This window comes from Schistocerca serialis, chromosome 6 (genome assembly GCF_023864345.2).
Source record: "Schistocerca serialis cubense isolate TAMUIC-IGC-003099 chromosome 6, iqSchSeri2.2, whole genome shotgun sequence".
NCBI lineage: Eukaryota > Metazoa > Arthropoda > Insecta > Orthoptera > Acrididae > Schistocerca > Schistocerca serialis.
Genome location: NC_064643.1, coordinates 213,124,574 through 213,144,869, shown reverse-complemented (window position 1 = coordinate 213,144,869; position 20,296 = coordinate 213,124,574). Strand labels below are relative to the sequence as shown.

Here is a 20,296-nt window from a genome sequence, read left to right as displayed (position 1 = left end):
GCAGTATGCAAGTGATGTTGGATCTTAACTTCTTGCTCTGTTTAACTGTCTGTTGGACTTTTTACTTATGTAGCTAAAAGACTTCAAGATCCTCTTGAAATGGATTGCATTTGAATCTCTGCAGCACTTTCCTCCTCTCCTTTAGTGGTGAACAACACTGTTCATTCCACCAAGGGACAAGCTGTCTCCTACGATGGCCTGAAGATTTTTGTATGGACCTATCAGCAGCAGAAAGGCTCTTCAAATCCTGTATGCTGTCTCTGTGTTTAAATGCAGCAAACTGGCTGTAAAGCATCCAATTTGCCTTTGTCATTTGGGGGCTTTTAATTTCTGGCTATCTTCTTTGCTTGAAGTGAACAAAAACTGGACAGTAGTCACTGGGATAGAGCTGTCTACTGTTTTCCAATTAGCAAAAGAGCAAACTGTGAAATCAATCACAGAGAATGATCCTGCCGATTTTGTGTGTGTGTGTGTGTGTGTGTGTGTGTGTGTGTGTGTGTGTGTGTGTGTGTGTGTGTGTGTGTGCACGCACGCATGCGCGCTCGTGTGCGTGTAGGGAGAGAAGGAGGTGGGGGAAGGTGTCATTTTCTCTGTATTCAAGAGGTATGTTTTCCAATCATAAGAGATTTTCAACCATTGCGCACCTGGAACAGGTGGAGTTACAGCCCACGACAGCACTTTGGGCTGTCTAGTGGTTCCTGTGATGTTACCATGAATGACACATCATGTACTGCGACAGCAACTGCTTGTAGAGTGATAGGCAACAGGTAAGGAATAAAGCATGTCAATGATAAACACTGCCACTCCTGCCTTAAGGGTCCCACCAATTAAGTCATCATTTCTATGTAGGTGATAGCCCCATAGCACAAGGGTATCAGAAGCCTCAAAATTCCAGTGTGTACATGCAGGTGTGACATGTGCTGCAAGTTTAGTTCTTCCAGATGATTTCTAAAGCCATTTAGATTCCAAAGCAGATATCAGCTGATTGGAATATGTAAACTGGTATATGTAGCAACATGAGCATGTGTTGGTAATGACATTCACTGCTTGTGACTGAGTTTGTCACAAACCTTAACCTTTGGATGTTCCACAACTGACACAAATGTGGTAAAAAAGTGTTGGAGACTGTATGACTTTAAATAATTTATTTGCTTCAGTATATGACACAAGTTTTGTTACTTTAATATCTTGCATTTTCTTTTCTTCTGTGCAGTCTGGACACACACTGTTACGAACTGTATGTTTGTTGAAACAATTAACACAAGCTGGTGGAGATGTGCATCATACACCCTGACTCATAAGCTGCTTGGCCACAATCATTTCAAGCAGCACAACAAATACATGCAACTGTTGTGTTGACAAGTATTTTAAAGGGCTTCCCGTTACCTTCTCTATTATCGTCTGCATATTCATAACACTTTCATCTGCCCAATCTATTTGAAGTTCAACAAGAACTTCATCTATTAGTTCTTCAAATGACAGCATCTCATAGTATCAAGTTTCAAAAAACAAGCCAAAAATCTAAAACTCCCTTGAACTCGTGAAGAAAATGTGCATAGTGGACACCAAACTGGAACAAGTTCCATGAAGAAAAACACAAAAAGTTTCAAATAAACAAAACAGAAGAAAATAGCATAAACTTTAAAAACAAAAGGGAAGAATTTCACATAGAACATTACGAGAATCAAGAAAGGATTTCATAAACACATAACAAACTCTACAGGAGATAATTACCATAAAACCAGGTCCAGGATTTACTACAAAATCTTTGGGAAACAACTGCAACAGCAAGAGCACCTGAAGTTAATACAGAAAGATGAAGGATGAAGAATGGCACACAGTAACAAAGAAAATGTTCAAATCTTGAAAAAAAAATGTAATAAACTTTTGAACTGTGAAGAATCCAAGGAACTCTTGCAAATCAATGTAAGAACCTCAATAAAAACCAAATTGAATGAATCAGATCCTCCAGCTTTCCAAGAAGTGGAAGAAACAACAACAAGACAAAAAAATTATAAGACAGATGAAGAAGACCAGGTTTTTGTTCAACTGTGAAAATATTCAAGTGACACAGCCTAGAAGTCCTTACACATGGCTCTAAACTGACTGAACTGATTGAACAACTTCCCAAACATCGAACCACAGACATCACCCATCCAGTACACGAGAAAGAGAATAAAGACAATCCAGGTAATTGCAGAGGAATCTCTCTCCTATACTGCACACACAAGATTTTATACAAGACCCCATGTGAAAGAATCAAGGAACAACTATAACAGTAATCAGAGGAATACCAAGTAGGTTTCAGAAATTGGGAGAAGCTGTGCAGAGCAGTTTATTGGTTTAAAATTAAATATGGTATAAACAGGAAACTGAACAAACCTATGGCAATAACATATGCAGACTTTATGAAGGGGTGCATGTCTCCACAGACCTTTTCTTAAAATTTCTAAGCAATCTAGAACCTCAGCCAAACTAATTAAACTAACAGAACGTACTACAACCAACACCAAATCAAAAGTCAAGTTAAGATTAGAAATTTCTGAATCATTGCCCATAAAAAAGCTTAAGACAATGTGACTGTGAAGCACCACTGCTTTTCAACTGTGCACCGGAACATATAATGAGAGACTGTTATAAAGGAGGATATAAAGGAATGTTCAATACAGGTCATCGGCTTTGACCAGTGACACAGGAAACATGCGACAAAAACCGTAAACATTAGGGCAACTATAACATCACATTATTGCCATTTTTTCAGATGAGCTAAGCTACAGATCAATCTGTCATTACAATTTGGTTTTTTTAGTATCATAACCACATTGTCACCTCCCAAAGAAACCTAGACCTCAAGTAATGCTACAGACAGATCTGTCACAAATCAGTTTTTTTTTCCTTCCCTAACTAACAACACAACTGTAAATATATGCACAAAAAGGGAATTGGAAGCGTTAAAAATGATAGAGTTTATATTGCTTGGAATTTTTCGATAGTCTTGCTCTTCTAGCCAAAAATTGTTCAAGAAACCAAACAACAAGTCAAATTGCTATAAGAAAGAGCTTGGAAAATTGGTCTTAGAATATTATTTGAAAAGTAGAGATTATGCTAACTGATCCATAAAGGAAAACAAAATTACAATACAAAATTCAAAATTGCTGATAAATGTAGAATGCCAACATAAAATCGTATTTAAAAAAACTGAACAAAGTAAATCACATAAGCAAAAACACAATAAAAAAGTCCACTGATAGCTGCAAAATTCAAACATTATAAAACAGTTACATAACCAAAAATAACACATGCAGCTGAAACCAACTTTAAAACAAGTAATACATAAAAAACTGACAAAATGCTAAAGACAGAAAGAAGAACAATTAGGACATACATAAATAAACAAGGCACTGGAGAATAGCAAACAAGGAAACAGAAACAGTAATGATCATGGTCAGGAAGAAATTCATCTCATTCTTTGGACGTGTGAGAACACCAGGAACCTAAGATCCACAAACCCAATCATCCTGGCTATTCTATAGTTGCTGGCTTCAAAGCACCCACTGAACGTATATCTGCCTTAGTTGATCAACACCAGCAACACATAGTCCAAAGATGGCCCTCCTATATTAAAGACAAAAGCCATTTCCTAGATCATCTGAAATCCTTACCCACTCCACTCTCACCAAACACCTTGCTTGTCACAATTGATGCCAGCTCCCTCTATACCAACATCCTCCATGTACAGGGTCAGTCTGCTGCTGAACTTGCCAAGAACTACTTCACCTTTGAAGGCAAACATACAAACAAATCAGGGATATGGTCATGGGAACCAGGGTGGCTCTTTCCTATGCCAACCTTTTCATAGGTTGCTCGGTGGTCTTTCCTGGGCTCCATAAGTCTTCAGCCCCTGATTTGGTTCAGATACATTGATGACATCTTTGCCATTATAATCTCAGGGTTAAAATTCCTGGAATCTCTGAATACATTCTCCCAATGAAATTTCACATGATCCTATTCTGAATCCGACGCCACTTTCCTTGATGTTGATCTCACTCTCTCCAAAGGCTAGCTACACAAGTCTGTCCACATTAAACCTATGAACAAACAACAGTACTTACATTTTGACAGTTGCCATCCTTTCCATGTCAAACGTTCCCTTCCATACAACCTTGGCATTCGAGGCAAACATGTTTGTTCGGATGCAGACTCTTTAAAGCAATACATAACCATTCTCACCTTAGCCTTCACTAAATGTAATTACCCCACTAGCCTAGTTCAAAAGCAGATTTCCTGAGCCATCACAAATAATCACAGTAGAGCTGATACCTTGAAAAAACAACTTCAGAGCACACCACTTGTCACTCAGTATTATCCTGGTCTTTAATGTACTTATCAGCTACTTCAACTTCCTAAAATCATGTTCTGAAATGAAGTCCATTCTGTCTGAGATTTTGCACACCACACTTAAGAGTTGTTCTTGGTCACCCTCCAAATCTCCACAATATCCTTGTCAGAGTTCTATGCTTCTGCATCCATCTCCCTGCTCTATGGCACCTCCCCCATGACTGTCCTCACTGCAAGACTTGCCACATGCACCCACCTACCGCCACTTATACCAGCCCTCTGACAGGCAAAACATATGCTATCAAAGAGTGAAACAAAACGTGCAATACAATAACTGTTACATAAACACTATTCAGCCTTTTACATCAAAATGACTACCACCAATTTATAAGTTTGGATGAATGGGCATAGACAGAGGGTGTAGAATGCCAACAAAAAATATCATGTTGCAGAGCATGCTCTACAATAGGACAGTCATGACCTCGGCACCAGTTTCACCACAAGTACCATCTGAATTATCGCCCCAGACATCTGTTTCTCAGAACACAGCAGGTGGGAACTAACGCTACAACATATCCTTCGTTCTTGCCACTAACCTGACCTAAATTAACATTAACTACTTTTGTCTCAGCATTTCTTCCCAGAAACTACTCTATCTTCACTCTGTTTTAGTTTTCTACATCTTTTATTTTCTGAACTGTCTATCCCTCCCCAGTAACACATACAACACACTTCGCTTTTTGCTCTTATTAATTTGTGCACAATATTTCAGCAGTAATATCTGCCTTGCATGTTACACTATCTTTATCTTTCACCTTTAAGCTCTCAGGTTATCAAATCTTGTCTGGTGCAGTCCCCAACAACCTGTCTTCACTTCACATCCCATCTGGTAAGTCTCCCCTTACTTGCGGTTCTGGCTGACTTTTCCGAACTCTACCCCTTTCTCCTAAACCTCTCCAATTCCCTTTCTTTCACCCCTCTACCTTCCCCTTCAACCCTTCTGCCAGAAGAAGGAGCCACTGGCTCCGAAAGCTTGGATAAGTAAAACCTTTTTTCATATGTGTGTTCTCCCACTGCTGCTTAGCGAGCAGAGTTTTTATCTGTCCAATTACATTATATGGTCAAAAATTGATTATTTTCATTGTTCTTTAGAAAATATAATTAGTACAAGAATAGTAGAAAAACTCTTGAATGGTAAGAGCAACATTAAATGGATTACAGGAATTAAGGAACTTGTAACGGAACTCTAAATTACAGCAGATGGCCCTAAAAAAAAAAAAAAAAAATCAGGATGCACTAAAAATACTGCAAACAAAGATCAATACAAGGACTACTACAGAAAGGTTGCCATCCAATGAAGAACAAAAAATATCTGAAAGTATGTTGCCACTAGATGGCAAGCCCCCTTTCGTTGAGCACAGCCCGGAGTTTAACTCAAATTACGTACTTACACTGAACTGGTTCCTCAATTGATGTACTGAATATCATGTAACTTACAGACAGAAAACTAAAAAGTATTGCCATTAATCAGAACTGTAAGACTGTGAAAAATGTAACTATGCACGCTTCCGCGGCCAGTGTCATGAGATTTAAAATTCTTATGAGTGTTGTACTACACCACTGTATAACTGGAAAAGCAACATTACAACCATATTACAACAACCTTCCTCAGGGCAAGCCTAGTTATGGTGAAGGAAAGGTGCATCTATTTATTGCAGACAATTAGGGTCAATACAAATACCTGTGAAACTTGTAATTGCCCATAGAATACAATGACAAAAAAGGAGAGGGTAGGAAAGAAACTATTCGTGGGCTAGCCTGCTTGTCAGTGACTAGTGACAGTCTGCAAATCAATATTTGGGTTTTCGTGAGCATGTTCAAGAAATAATTAACATATTTTATACGATGAAAAAGTACAACACCCAGAAGAATTTTAATCGCTAAATGAAAAATACTAACAAACACAGAGATAACACAGGTTTTTTTATCATACTATAACACTTATAGCCTATAGTTACTTACGACTGATATAGACACCACATTCCAATTTTGACGCCATCCTCCTTTCACGATGAGCTTTTGTTTTTAGATGTTCATGAAATTTACAAGCTGGTACTGGAATTTTGCAATAATTGCACTCACGATACTGGTCGCCCATCACCAACGTCTACATACGACAAAAAATGAAAAAAAAAGTTCACGTAATGAATGCAGCATTATTTTTTATTTTTTTTAGAACTACAAAACTATACTGCCATCAGTGGACAACATTTCAATAATCCATCAACTGAGATACACTTTTAAAAGTGTGATACGATATCTTACAGCACAACATTAAGTTTCGTCTTTAAACTTTTTCTGAAAACTATACACAGTTTGGGAAACCACTCTTGCAGCAGGTTCATTTATTCATTCAAACCATCCAGCAATGTGCATCTGATATAGCTCCTGAAACAGTTCAGTCATGGAATGAGAAAGCGAATAATGATTTTTTTGATGAACTATCTGTAAGATAAAGGATTACTAAAATTCACCCCTCCCAATACTATGGGAAATAAACAGACATGTCACACCGTGAAAGAGCGAGTGTTCTACAGGTAGGGCTATAGCATAAGTGGCACGGGCAAACAGAACTACAGCAAATTTATTGAAAACTGCAGTGCATACTTCAAACTACCAACTAAAGCCTACTGAGAGCAGCCTGATCAATGAACGAAACCTAAAACGAATGGTCAACAGGACGCACAACATGCTTGTAACAAACACAAATGAAACGACATTTCATGAAATAATAATAAGAAGCAAATGGGTTTTTATTGACTCCGAGGAAGACTACATAACAATCGGTGGAAACAAAACAAAAAGAAAGGAACAAAAGCAACAAAACTGATAAATTCGGGAGAGTGGAGTGTAACAATTCAACAAATTTTATATTGTACAAGCAGCAAAACGGAATTGGACTTACAAGTGTACGGATAGGCCTGTGTTAGAGTTTATCTAGGTAGGTCGATAAAATGGATTAAAGGGCTCCAGATGTAAACACAAAAATTACCCACAGTTTCTTGCACCTGATTGGGGATGCAGTTCTGTTCACAAGTATCTAGGTTAATTGAAGGCTTTTTATAAACATACAACACCTTTCAGTATGTGGGTGTACATATTCGATCAATTTGCGGCAATACTTCACCTGAAAACATATTTATATACAAAAATCACATACCTGCTTCCCATCAAAAAATTTGGATATTTAAACGTTTCCTTAATAAGGGAATGTTTTAACATCAGACGCCTCAGCAGCGACCATGCTTATCACACTCGGTATTGGAAACGAAGAACTTACGATGCACCAATGTTACAAGCCTACTATTTCGCACAAACATTACGCCTACACAACATATCACAACAAGCAGAACACTAGCAACAGCTATGAACTATGAAGTAAATTCAACAATCTCAAAACAAATCAAAGAAGTTACCGTGACATACAAACACCCGACGACCAGGGTCGCCAATGCCTATCAATGTAATAGCCCACCCAGGATCGTCAGATTACCCTATTATATCTCAAGATACCATTCATTTCAAAAATAGTTGCAACAATACTTACATAAAAGAAAAAGAACATGAATCAGATTAAAAATTAACTATTTTACACACCCAACCGGAATTTACTGGGCTGAGCGATGCCATATACTGCTTCTCATCATTTATCTCGTCGGTTCGAAAGAAAAGAGAAGACAGGGGAGAAGGATGATTACTTCTCGTAAATTTGGGGAATTTGGAGTTTTGGCTGCAGATTTCATAGGTATCAAAAATTTTCTTCCAGTACACAGGAGCAGGTTTTACATCTAATCCAAATTTCTCCTGCTCCAGCATAGCACAATTTTTCCATTGGCAATCCAATTGTTCACAGTTGATTAATTTTTGAAGAACAGGAAATCTCTTTACGACAGAGTACAAGGATTTAACAGCGTAAGATCGGGCTACGTTAGATTCCACTGTAGAAATGACTTCAAAAATGGGATCGGAGAGGTCAAATTGTCTTTTGATCTCTGAGACAAGCTCAATATAGAGATTCAAGTATCTTTTATAAAAACAAGTTATGTCCTGTTGCTATATTTCAGTCTTGGCTTTGAGTCCATCAAATGTTTCCTGTGCAGTGATACCCAAGTAAACCTTTCAAGTCCAGGAACACTAGCCACTCCACTACCACCTCTCACTATGGCGACAGTGTACCATCCATTTCCATGTGAGACAGTGTCGTTTATGTCCAAGCTAAAATTAAGAGAACATCCAAGAAATACACAAGGTCCATCGACGAGAGCGTGGGTTGCAACACTCTTCACTGGAATGCGATTTTTCTTGTCCCCAGATGTTGTAGTAAGTTCAATGTTTTCTATATTCTTGTAAACTGTTGTGCGAAGACGACGTCTATATCTCCTGTAAGGCATGTTGGCGGCGTTCAGTGCAGTTGCTGTGCAGCAGCAAGACACAGAATGAGCGTAGCGCGAGTGCGCGCTCGCTTATGTACTGTGCGTGGACTTAGCGTTTTCACAGTGGCCAGCGGGAGCGTTATCCCGGACGCGCATACTGGGCGTCGCACAACAGTTTACAAAAATATAGAAAACATTGAACTGACTACAACATCAGGAAGTGCCTTGGATTTGTATGGTCTAACAGCAAAACTGCAGTTGACTTAATAATGTCTAAATTAGTAAAATCAGAACACAATTATTTAGCATTGTTGTGATTCTTGAGTTTCTCCAGGCGTCTTTGATATTCAAAATATCCACGGGTATACTGCCGGTCTACAGTGTCCAACGGGCACAATATTTCGGCGATCATACATGTCGTCATCATCAGGTGAACTGACGGACTGAGCTCCTCTGAACGTGCCGACACGAAGAACCGTAAGCTATGGCTGCTCAGAGGGAACTGGGTTCGGTCGCGGCGGCGGCCGATTTAAATACCCTCTGCCCGCGGCGCGCTCCCTCCGCTGTCCGCACCCCGCGCCACGGTCACGCAGTGGAACAGATTGCGACGGAGTCTGTGATGACGTCGGTGTGGTGGCTCTGTCCACCGTGGTCGTCACAACTATACGTTTGCTCGATTTACTGTTGATTAACCCAATCGATGGTTACTAAGCCTTGCTAAGATTATAGCCACAGTCACGGTTTATGAAGTCGTCATTGATGCGAATTTCGATGGCCTCTCTAACAACGCTGTCCCAGTATCTCGACGTCTGTACCAGAATCCTCGTGCGTTCATACTCCATAGCGTGATTTTCCGACAAAAAGTGTTCAGCGACCACCGACTTGCTCGGATACATCCGTCGAGTGTGCCTCTGGTGTTCACGGCATCCATCCTCGGCGGTACGCATCGTCTGACCAATATACGACTTGCCACATTGGCACGGAATCTGGTACACGCCGGCCTTCCTCAAACCGAGGTCATCTTTGGCGCTCCCCACCAGTCCACGAGTTTCATTCGGAGGACAAAACACAGTTCCGACCCGGTGTTTCTTCAAAATGCGGGCGATTTTCCCCGAGAGTGCGCCTGTATATGGAATAAACGCAGTGCCTACCTTCTCCCTCGTGATTTCATCCATCTCCACAGGTTGTACTGTAGTGGTTGGGTGGAGAGCACGTTGAATCTGCCATTCTGAGTACCCATATTTTTGAAATACAGTTCTCAGATGTTCCAATTCCTGGGGTAGACACTCTGCGTCAGAGATAGTGCGTGCCCTATGTACTAGAATTATTTAGCATTTTTTCTGCATCTGACTTCTGTGTGTGAAGGAGAGGGACTTCAATTTGAAAAAAAGGTATTAAAATCTGTAAGTATACCTAAAACATATGAGATGAATTCCAAATAAGCCGAAGTAAATGCGTTATCCATAGTTGACAGCTTATGTTCTATAATTGAAAATGGATCTTCCATGACAACATTTCTCAGGTAGACATTAAGTTTGTTACACTGTTCCAGTGCCCTGTCCACACATGATTTGACAAGCAAATATCGATCTGCACAGGGATGTAGAATATTGTGTATTTCAGAACGAAAAAAAAAACACTTGAAAATCTTTAAATGTCTCTCTTCTGCTAAAACTTCTATTGAAATGAGAACCTAAATTTCTCAACAACTGAATGATACTTTCCAACCATAACACTTGCTGTGTCAGAGCTAAAACCGACGATATTATCGAGATTACTGCTTTTTTTTATTTTCTCCTATGAAACTTCAAATACCTCAAATAAAGTAGTTTCAGTCTGGCATGAATTTGTATGAAAATACACGACTGCTAATTCACATTGTTTAGTAACCGTTAGATCAGTAGTTTCATCCATGATCAATAGCTGGATGTCTCAGCTCATCAGACAAGGTCTTGAAAATGACTTTCCTCAACCCATTCTTAATAATACTTGAAGATTCTGCACGCTTTGAAGTAATCTTCTGAGCGTTTGGTGAATTAGAAAAAACATTCTTACAAAGAGGAATCTATGTATCCAAGGTGCTGAATGATAAACTATTGGAAGCGGCAAGTGCCATTAATTTAACTTCTGCTCTCTTTACGTTGTCTGCATCGTATTGTGCATTGAGCCTGGGAATTGCCCAGTTTCTCTGCTCTTACTTCCGCTGTTTGTTTGAACTGGTATGTGTCGTAACTCGTAAGCCTACTAGTGAACTTGTCGTTTTTGTGACACCAGTTGTCACAGTTTTACCTAATTACTAGATGGAATGTTCTGGTGTGGGCTATACTTGTGGTCAGTAATAGTACAGTTATTACACTATACTGTCTTTATTTCACTAAAATCGATAAGTGTCTGCATAAAGCAAGTGTTAGTGCGAAATCTGTAGACAAGCTGCACACTTCTCTTGAATTTCCTGTCTCAACAAATTTTCCTGAAAGATATACTGGAAGATATATTGGAAACAGGTGCAACAGTTTTCATTTGATTAATATGTGCCTCAAAACTGCAGATTTATGTGGTTTTACAATCCTGTTCATCCCTCTATTTGTTGCTCTTTTGTAACCAAGCAATGGACTCAGGAAAGCTTAACCAGGAATCACAAAATCTATTTATTTTGGATTTCTTTGATTTCTCATTCGAAGAACACAATGTTGAGGTAGAGGTAGCATTATCGTCCTTTCTGATAAGCTCACTTTGTAAATTAAGAGCTTTAGGTAAATTAGGCGAGGCAGGTAATTCAGGAGGAGCATGCAGATTGTCTACAGATTTGTCACTAACACTTGCTTTACGCAACCACTAACCCATTTTAGTGAAATAAAAGAATTATAGTTTAATAACGCCTCTATTATTGACTACAAGTATAGCCCACACCAGACCACTGAGCCAAGTAGATTGGTAAAACTGTGAGACACTGCTATCACAAGAACAACAAGCTGGCGATTAGGTTTATGAGTTACGACACATACCAGTCGAAACAAACAGTGGAAGCAAGAGCAGAGAAACCAGGTAATTCCCAGGCTCATTGCGCAATATAATACGTGCCACAATTCTGATATTCTCATACTGCATCTATACTTGAAATTTTAAACATTTAAAGAACGATTTGAATACAAGAAAAAACGTTTGGTGTCAAAATTATCATATTACTTGGAAAATACTCACCATTTCACATAACCCTTTCAAATACCCACCGATGACGGTTTTACCCGAAAAACTGACTATTACGCTCCAGGTTGCAACACTGCACCCAGAAATCGTGTTTCCCAACGACACAAACTACCACATGAACGACGCTATGAATCTGTGACATCGGTGGCGAGCATCGACCACTAGAACACTATCGTTCATGTTTGATGTTATGGTCTTTTGGTCTTTTGGTCTTTTGACCGTGCTTTTTTGTGTTTGCGCGCCATTAAGAGTTAAACAATGGTACTGTGGTATCTAAGTTTCATTAAAATTTAACGAATTGCTTGTTGGTGATTCCCATTCTCCACAATATCATCGTTAGAACAGGAATTACCACAGATCTTTGATCAGCAACCGAGTAAATAGGATCGCATGTAGATTTCCCAAGCTTTTAATTGCAATAAATACAGAAAAACGCGCTTAAGACACTAACAAGTCGTGTGTATGCAGTTTTTAAATCTAAATCAAAGTATCACATAATCTGAATAGATAATGGTATAATGTAAACAGTGGCCCTCTCATCAGGGAGGGAGAGGTGTTAGGTGTGCCTCCCCCCCCCCCCCCCCCCCACGATCTACAGGCTGCTGGAGCTCATCCGCGCATGAGCATAGAAACATCAGTCATCGAGTTTTGCGATAAAATGTACAGTGTAACTAAAAAATAAACGAAACAATGTAAAATTAATCTGCTTGAAAATGGAGACAATATTTCTGCCTCACATAAAGTGCCTGGTGTATTCAATGTATATTTCTCAGAAATAGAAAACAAATTGATGGAAAAACAGCAAAAAACCACTTCTGGAAACAAGAGCTGAGCAAAAAATTAACTTAAATGAAAAACAATCTTTCTGTATCCAACAGATGAAAAGGAAATGTTGAATTTTGTAAAGGAACTAAAACCAAAATTTTCTTCAGATGTAGACCAAGTCCCTGGTCACATATTAAAAAATGTGTGACAGTATTGACTAAGCCCTTAACTCATTTTTGCAACTCTTCAATGTGCAGTGGTATTTTCCCAGAAAAATTAAAAATGGTGAAGGTAAGACGTCTTTTCAAGAATGTAGATAAGACAAATAAAATAATTGCAGGCCAATATCTATACTATCAAATTTTTCTAAAATACTGACAGAAGTTCTTTTTTTTAAAAAAAAAAAGACTGATTCCATTGATAGAAAAAAGGAATTCTGTATCAATCCCCCAACATGTGTTCAGAAAATTCAAAGCAATAGAAATTGCCATTTTTGACTTTGTTAATAAAGCCTTTACTGCAATAGACCAGAGAGAACATGTATCAATAATATTTCTGGACCTCACAAAAGCTTTCAATGCGGCAGACCACAACTTCCTATTTCAAAAATTGGAGTATGTAGGAATTAGAGGCCTGGCAGATGAGCGGTTGACACTATACCTGAAAAGCAGAGACCAAATAGTTGAAATCATGCATCAGGAAGGCAACATTAAGTACACTGACCAATCTAAAAGAAAATAAACTAGGTACGCAGTGTCCCAAGGTACTATCTTGGGCCCAGTGTTGTTGTTAAAATTTATTATTGACGCAGAATCATCTAGTGATTCCCAAAAATATACAAAACTTGCAAATGACATATGTATTGATAAAAGGTAAAACTGCTGCAGAACTACAATATGAAGTACAAAATTGCACCACACACATTACAAAATGTTGCACCACAAACAATCTTATTGTTAACACAAAAAACCTGTTATAATACACCTTCATACCACACACAATAAACATCAATAAACATCAACCATAAATCTATTTAGGAAAAAATTATGGACTGTAAAGTCAATAAAATTTCTTTGATTATAGGTTCAGAGCAATATGAAGTGAGACATGTGCATCAAATAGATAAGCAAGAAGCATATCACCATATGCTATGGCATGTATTGCAGCCAAGTGGAAGCCCCACTGCAATAGTGATATTTTATTGGGGAAATTCGCCAATAAGCAAAAGGTGTTTCATAGTATAGAAGAGGATCATTAGGGTAACTGAAAATGCCACACCCTTAAATTCTTGCAAACCCCTTTTTAAAACACTCCAGATACTATCACTACCATATCTGTACACTCTTAATATAATTACACACATAAAGTAATTTTCAGAAACTAGAAACCACTTAGTATGTACAATTCAAGCAGTCCACAGACATGACACCAGGCAAAAGTCAGACTTACACAGCGAACATGGAAGCAACACTCTCAGACAAAATGGACCTCTGCAAACTGGCAAAAAAGTTACAATAAACTTCCCCATCACATCAAGGAAATAAAAGAAACACAAAAATTCAAAGTGGCTTTGAAAACATATTTACAAGACAGGTGCTGTTATACTGTAAATGAGTATCTGTTAGCATAAATTTAAATTATTTTCTTTGGTAAATGAATATCTGTTGAAATAAATTTAAATTATTTCCGTTTTTGTATTATGTATCTGAAACTGCTTTTGTGATGTATTGTACTACATATCGTATCATACTATTATATTAATGTATTGTACTTCACTGATTTACTGTACTGTATGATATGCTTAAATTATTCATGCCATTGAATCAATGTTACTGTTATATAACATGTATTTAAAATTGTGCGCTAATGTACAAAGTAAGCTGTATCCTGTATCAAATATTTGATGAAAGGATACTTAGCAGGTAAATAAATAATGCTGAAGCGATGAAGAGTCACTGCTCAATGCCAGCAACAACTAGTAAAGGAGGAACAAACTCATCATCTCTCACCACAGATATGCCCAACACTTTTTCTTTAAAAGAAGCATCAAATCCCCTTCCTCATAGGGAGACATTAAAGCCATCATCAGGTAGTAAATCAAATAACAAACAGCAGCTGTAACAACACATAATAGTCAGAGACAAAGTTATTATTATTATTATTATTATTATTATTATTATATTCCTTTCTCAGACGTTATATCTGGTTAAAAATGGAGAGCGACATGGACTTGATCAAGGGTGACTTCCTTTTAATTGTGTGGTATATGTTACAATGCACTTAGGAACTTTCAGGTAATTGAACATGTATCAATAATTACAGATTTCTGTAGTTGTATATATATATGTTTGGATGTAGCTGTATTGCGTTGATGTACTGGTGGATATTGTGTGGTATGAGTCCTGTAGTTGATAGTATAATTGGTATAATGTCAACTTTATCCTGATACCACATGTCCTTGACATCCTCAGCCAGTTGGATGTATTTTTCAATTTTTTCTCCTCTTTTCTTCTGTATATTTGTTGTGTTGGGTGTGGATATTTCGATTAGTTGTGTTAATTTCTTATTTTTATTGATGAGTATAATGTCAGGTTTGTTATGTGGAGTTGTTTTATCTGTTATAATGGTTCTGTTCCAGTATAATTTGTATTCATCATTCTGCAGTACATTTTGTGGTGCATACTTGTATGTGGGAAGGTGTTGTTTTATTAGTTTATGTTGTATGGCAAGTTGTTGATGTATTATTTTTGCTAGATTGTCATGTCTTCTGGGGTATTCTGTATTTGCTAGTATTGTACATCCGCTTGTGATGTGATCTACTGTTTCTATTTGTTGTTTGCAAAGTCTGCATTTATCTGTTGTGGTACTGGGGTCTTTAATAATATGCTTGCTGTAATATCTGGTGTTTATTGTTTGATCCTGTATTGCAATCATGAATCCTTCCATTTCACTGTATATATTGTCTTTTCTTAGCCATGTGTTGGATGTGTCTTGATCGATGTGTGGCTGTGTTAGATGATACGGGTGCTTGCCATATAGTGTTTTCTTATCCAATTTACTTTCTTCATATCTGTTGATGTTATGTGATATAAAGGGTTGTAGCAGTGGTTATGAAATTGCAATGGTGTAGCCGATGTATTTATATGAGTGATTGCTTTGTGTATTTTGCTAGTCTCCACTCGTTCTATAAAGAATTTTCTTAAATTGTCTACCTGTCCATAAAGTAGGTTTTTTATGTCAATAAATCCCCTTCCTCCTTCCTTTGTGCTTAATGTGAATCTTTCTGTTGTTGAATGTATGTGATGTATTCTATATTTGTGGCATTGTGAACGTGTAAGTGTATTGAGTTCTTCTAGGTCTGTGTTACTCCATTTCACTACTCCAAATGAGTAGGTCAATATTGATATAGCATAGCTATTTATAGCTTTTGTCTTGTTTCTTGCTGTCAATTCTGTTTTCAGTATTTTTCTTAGTCTTTGTCTATATTTTTCTTTTAGTTCTTCTTTAATATTTGTATTATCTATTCCTATTTTTTGTCTGTATCCTAGATATTTATAGGCATCTGTTTTTCCCATTGCTTCTATTCAGTCGCTGTGGTTATCCAATATGTAATCTTCTTGTTTAGTGTGTTTTCCCTTGACTATGCTATTTTTCTTACATTTGTCTGTTCCAAAAGCCATATTTATATCATTGCTGAATACTTCTGTTATCTTTAGTAATTGGTTGAGTTGTTGATTTGTTGCTGCCAGTAGTTTTAGATCATCCACGTATAGCAAATGTGTGATTTTGTGTTGGTATGTTCTAGTAATATTGTATCCATAATTTGTATTATTTAGCATGTTGGATAGTGGATTCAGAGCAAGGCAGAACCAAAAAGGACTTAATGAGTCTCCTTGGTATATTCCACGCTTAATCTGTATTGGCTGTGATGTGATATTATTTGAATTTGTTTGGATATTGAGTGTGGTTTTCCAATTTGTCATTACTACACTCCTGGAAATGGAAAAAAGAACACATTGACACCTGTGTGTCAGACCCACCATACTTGCTCCGGACACTGCGAGAGGGCTGTAAAAGCAATGATTACACGCACGGCACAGCTGACACACCAGGAACCGCGGTGTTGGCCGTCGAATGGCGCTAGCTGCGCAGCACTTGTGCACCGCCGCCGTCAGTGTCAGCCAGTTTGCCGTGGCATACGGAGCTCCATTGCAGTCTTTAACACTGGTAGCATGCCGCGACAGCGTGGACGTGAGCCGTATGTGCAGTTGACGGACTTTGAGCGAGGGCGTATAGTGGGCATGCGGGAGGCCGGGTGGACGTACCGCCGAATTGCTCAACACGTGGGGCGTGAGGTCTCCACAGTACATCGATGTTGTCGCCAGTGGTGGGCGGAAGGTGCACGTGCCCGTCGACCTGGGTCCGGACCGCAGCGACGCACGGATGCACGCCAAGACCGTAGGATCCTACGCAGTGCCGTAGGGGACCGCACCGCCACTTCCCTGCAAATTAGGGACACTGTTGCTCCTGGGGTATCGGCGAGGACCATTCGCAACCGTCTCCATGAAGCTGGGCTACGGTCCCGCACACCGTTAGGCCGTCTTCCGCTCACGCCCCAACATTGTGCAGCCCGCCTCCAGTGGTGTCGCGACAGGCGTGAATGGAGGGACGAATGGAGACGTGTCGTCTTCAGCGATGAGAGTCGCTTCTGCCTTGGTGCCAATGATGGTTGTATGCGTGTTTGGCGCCGTGTAGGTGAGCGCCACAATCAGGACTGCATACGACCGAGGCACACAGGGCCAACACCCGGCATCATGGTGTGGGGAGCGATCTCCTACACTGGCCGTACACCACTGGTGATCGTCGAGGGGACACTGAATAGTGCACGGTACATCCAAACCGTCATCGAACCCATCGTTCTACCATTCCTAGACCGGCAAGGGAACTTGCTGTTCCAACAGGACAATGCACGTCCGCATGTATCCCGTGCCACCCAACGTGCTCTAGAAGGTGTAAGTCAACTACCCTGGCCAGCAAGATCTCCGGATCTGTCCCCCATTGAGCATGTTTGGGACTGGATGAAGCGTCGTCTCACGCGGTCTGCACGTCCAGCACGAACGCTGGTCCAGCTGAGGCGCCAGGTGGAAATGGCATGGCAAGCCGTTCCACAGGACTACATCCAGCATCTCTACGATCGTCTCCATGGGAGAATAGCAGCCTGCATTGCTGCGAAAGGTGGATATACACTGTACTAGTGCCGACATTGTGCATGCTCTGTTGCCTGTGTCTATGTGCCTGTGGTTCTGTCAGTGTGATCATGTGATGTATCTGACCCCAGGAATGTGTCAATAAAGTTTCCCCTTCCTGGGACAATGAATTCACGGTGTTCTTATTTCAATTTCCAGGAGTGTATGTTTAGGAACTGCATCAATTTAGGATCTACTTTGTATATTTCCAATATTTGTAATAACCATGAGTGGGGTACACTATCAAAAGCTTTTTGGTAATCAATGTATGCATAGTGTAGCGACCTTTGTTTAGTTTTAGCTTGATATGTCACCTCTGCTTCTATTATCAGTTGCTCTTTACATCCTCGTGGTCCTTTGCAACAGCCTTTTTGTTCATCATTTATAATTTTGTTCTGTGTTGTATGTGTCATTAATTTATTATAATAATTATTATTATTATTAAACACCAAATGATCAAATACATTACCTAGATCTAACACAGTTGCAGGAAATCTTACAGATTATTCTTAGAAATATTTGACATTGCAAATTACAAGCTAAAGATTTTTGTGTAAGAATAGTTTTACTATCGTTCTATCACTTGTGAATTGCCAAATACTATGAGACTGACATACTTACAAACGACTTTTCAAAAATACAAAAAAACTCACCTGTAGAATAAAATTGATTTTCAATTACAATTCTTTTTAGATGGTCTTTTAATTTGCTATTAGCAAGGACTTCGAGACTTTTTGGGAGAGCACTGGTGTAGCATGAAGTGCATATTTTCATATAAAGCTGTTCTGTGGGTATTTACATGTATCCTAATTTTTGTATTGTATTATGCTGGTGTAGTTTACAATTTAAGTTTGGATACATTGTTGTCCTAAGTAATTTTTAGTATATATACACCTATAATGGTAAGCACACCGAATTTTGGAAATAGGTTTCAACGTGATTCTCTGCATTTTGCACCACAAATAATTCTGGTAACTTTTTTGTGTAGTGATAATTATGTAATGTTCTTAGGTTGGTCTGTATTGTTGCATCCCATATTTCTACTGTATATTTCAGCTTTGACAATAATAATGAATGATAAGCAGTTTTTTGTACACAAATGTCCTTAGCTAATCATGTTAATACAAATATCTTTTAGACAGCTTACATGCTGTGGAATCTGTATGCTTTTCCATTTGACATTATCCTGGATTGTATTTTCCAAAAATGTTGTCCATTTATCCTTTTTTTCCAATCTCATTTCCTATGGATAATTTCATATCAAATTCTTTTTGTTTGCTAAATTCCATTATTGCAGTCTTTGAAGCACTTCTGTGTTTCATTGAAATAGTTGACTATGTCACTGGCCACAGTTACTAAGCACCTCCATAAAGTCATAGGGTTTTTGCTCACATACAACTCATGTAGCATCCACATGTGCGCACACACACACACACACGTGCACACACACACACACACACACACACACACACACACTCTCTCTCTCTCTCTCTCTCTATATATATATATATATATATATATATATATATATATATATATATATATATATATATATGTTAGTGAGTTAGGTGAACAGTACTGTAGATACCACTGGTGTAAATCAAGAAATGAAGGGGTCCAAAAAGCAGAACCTTGAGTCACTCCACATTTGAGGATTTCAAAGAGGAGCCACTGTTTGTTTTAAGTAAAACAAATTGTTTCCTGTTGCTCCTACACGATTTTTTTAACTCATAGCCAGTTCCTGCAATATCAAAGTTTCACAGCTTGTCAAATAATTTGGTGATGATGATACAATCAAAAGCTTTTTTTTAGGTCAAGGAACACTCCAGTAATACACTTCTTATCGTCTGTGGCACTTATTATTTCGTCTAATAAATAGTATATTGAAGCTAGTGAAGTTGACCTGTTTTTCATAAACAATGCTGATTTTGAAATAGTAAATTGTTTTGATGCAGGAATGTCATTAGATTAGTATGAATAACTTTCTCAATTACTTTAGGAAATGTAGGTAAGACTGAGATGGGTTGGTAGTTTTCAGTTTAGATTTATCACCTCACTCATAATTCGGAGTTACTTGTGCTTTCTTTAGATTGTCTGGGAAACTCTCCCTCTAAAGGTGTTTATAGATGATCCATCATATCATGCTGATTTTAAATTTTTTAGTGACCTTACTATGTATTTTATTTCGTTTCTATTAATGGGGTCGAAGTATATGCTTTGTCTGACTGGAATGTGCTTATATCTATACTGACTATTCTTGAAAAAGTACTTGATGGAATTTCCAGCAGAAGAAAAGTGTCATTAAAA

The 20,296-nt window shown here is 38.5% G+C and overlaps 1 protein-coding gene across 5 annotated transcripts in view; it reads right to left on the bottom strand.

The window, feature by feature from the left end:
- Positions 1-7,875, bottom strand: part of LOC126483934 (speckle targeted PIP5K1A-regulated poly(A) polymerase-like) — a 162,276-nt gene extending 154,401 nt beyond the window's left edge. Inside the window, exons 1-2 of one of the 5 annotated variants that reach the window (XM_050107214.1) lie at positions 7,815-7,875; positions 6,361-6,505 (exon numbers count right to left, since the gene is read on the bottom strand). In XM_050107214.1, the coding sequence (XP_049963171.1) occupies positions 6,361-6,496 (136 nt within the window). In that variant the 5' untranslated portion in view covers positions 6,497-6,505; positions 7,815-7,875. The other 4 variants (XM_050107217.1, XM_050107213.1, XM_050107215.1 and 1 more) reach the window with 4 other exon arrangements.
- Positions 7,876-20,296: the final 12,421 nt, after the last annotated feature.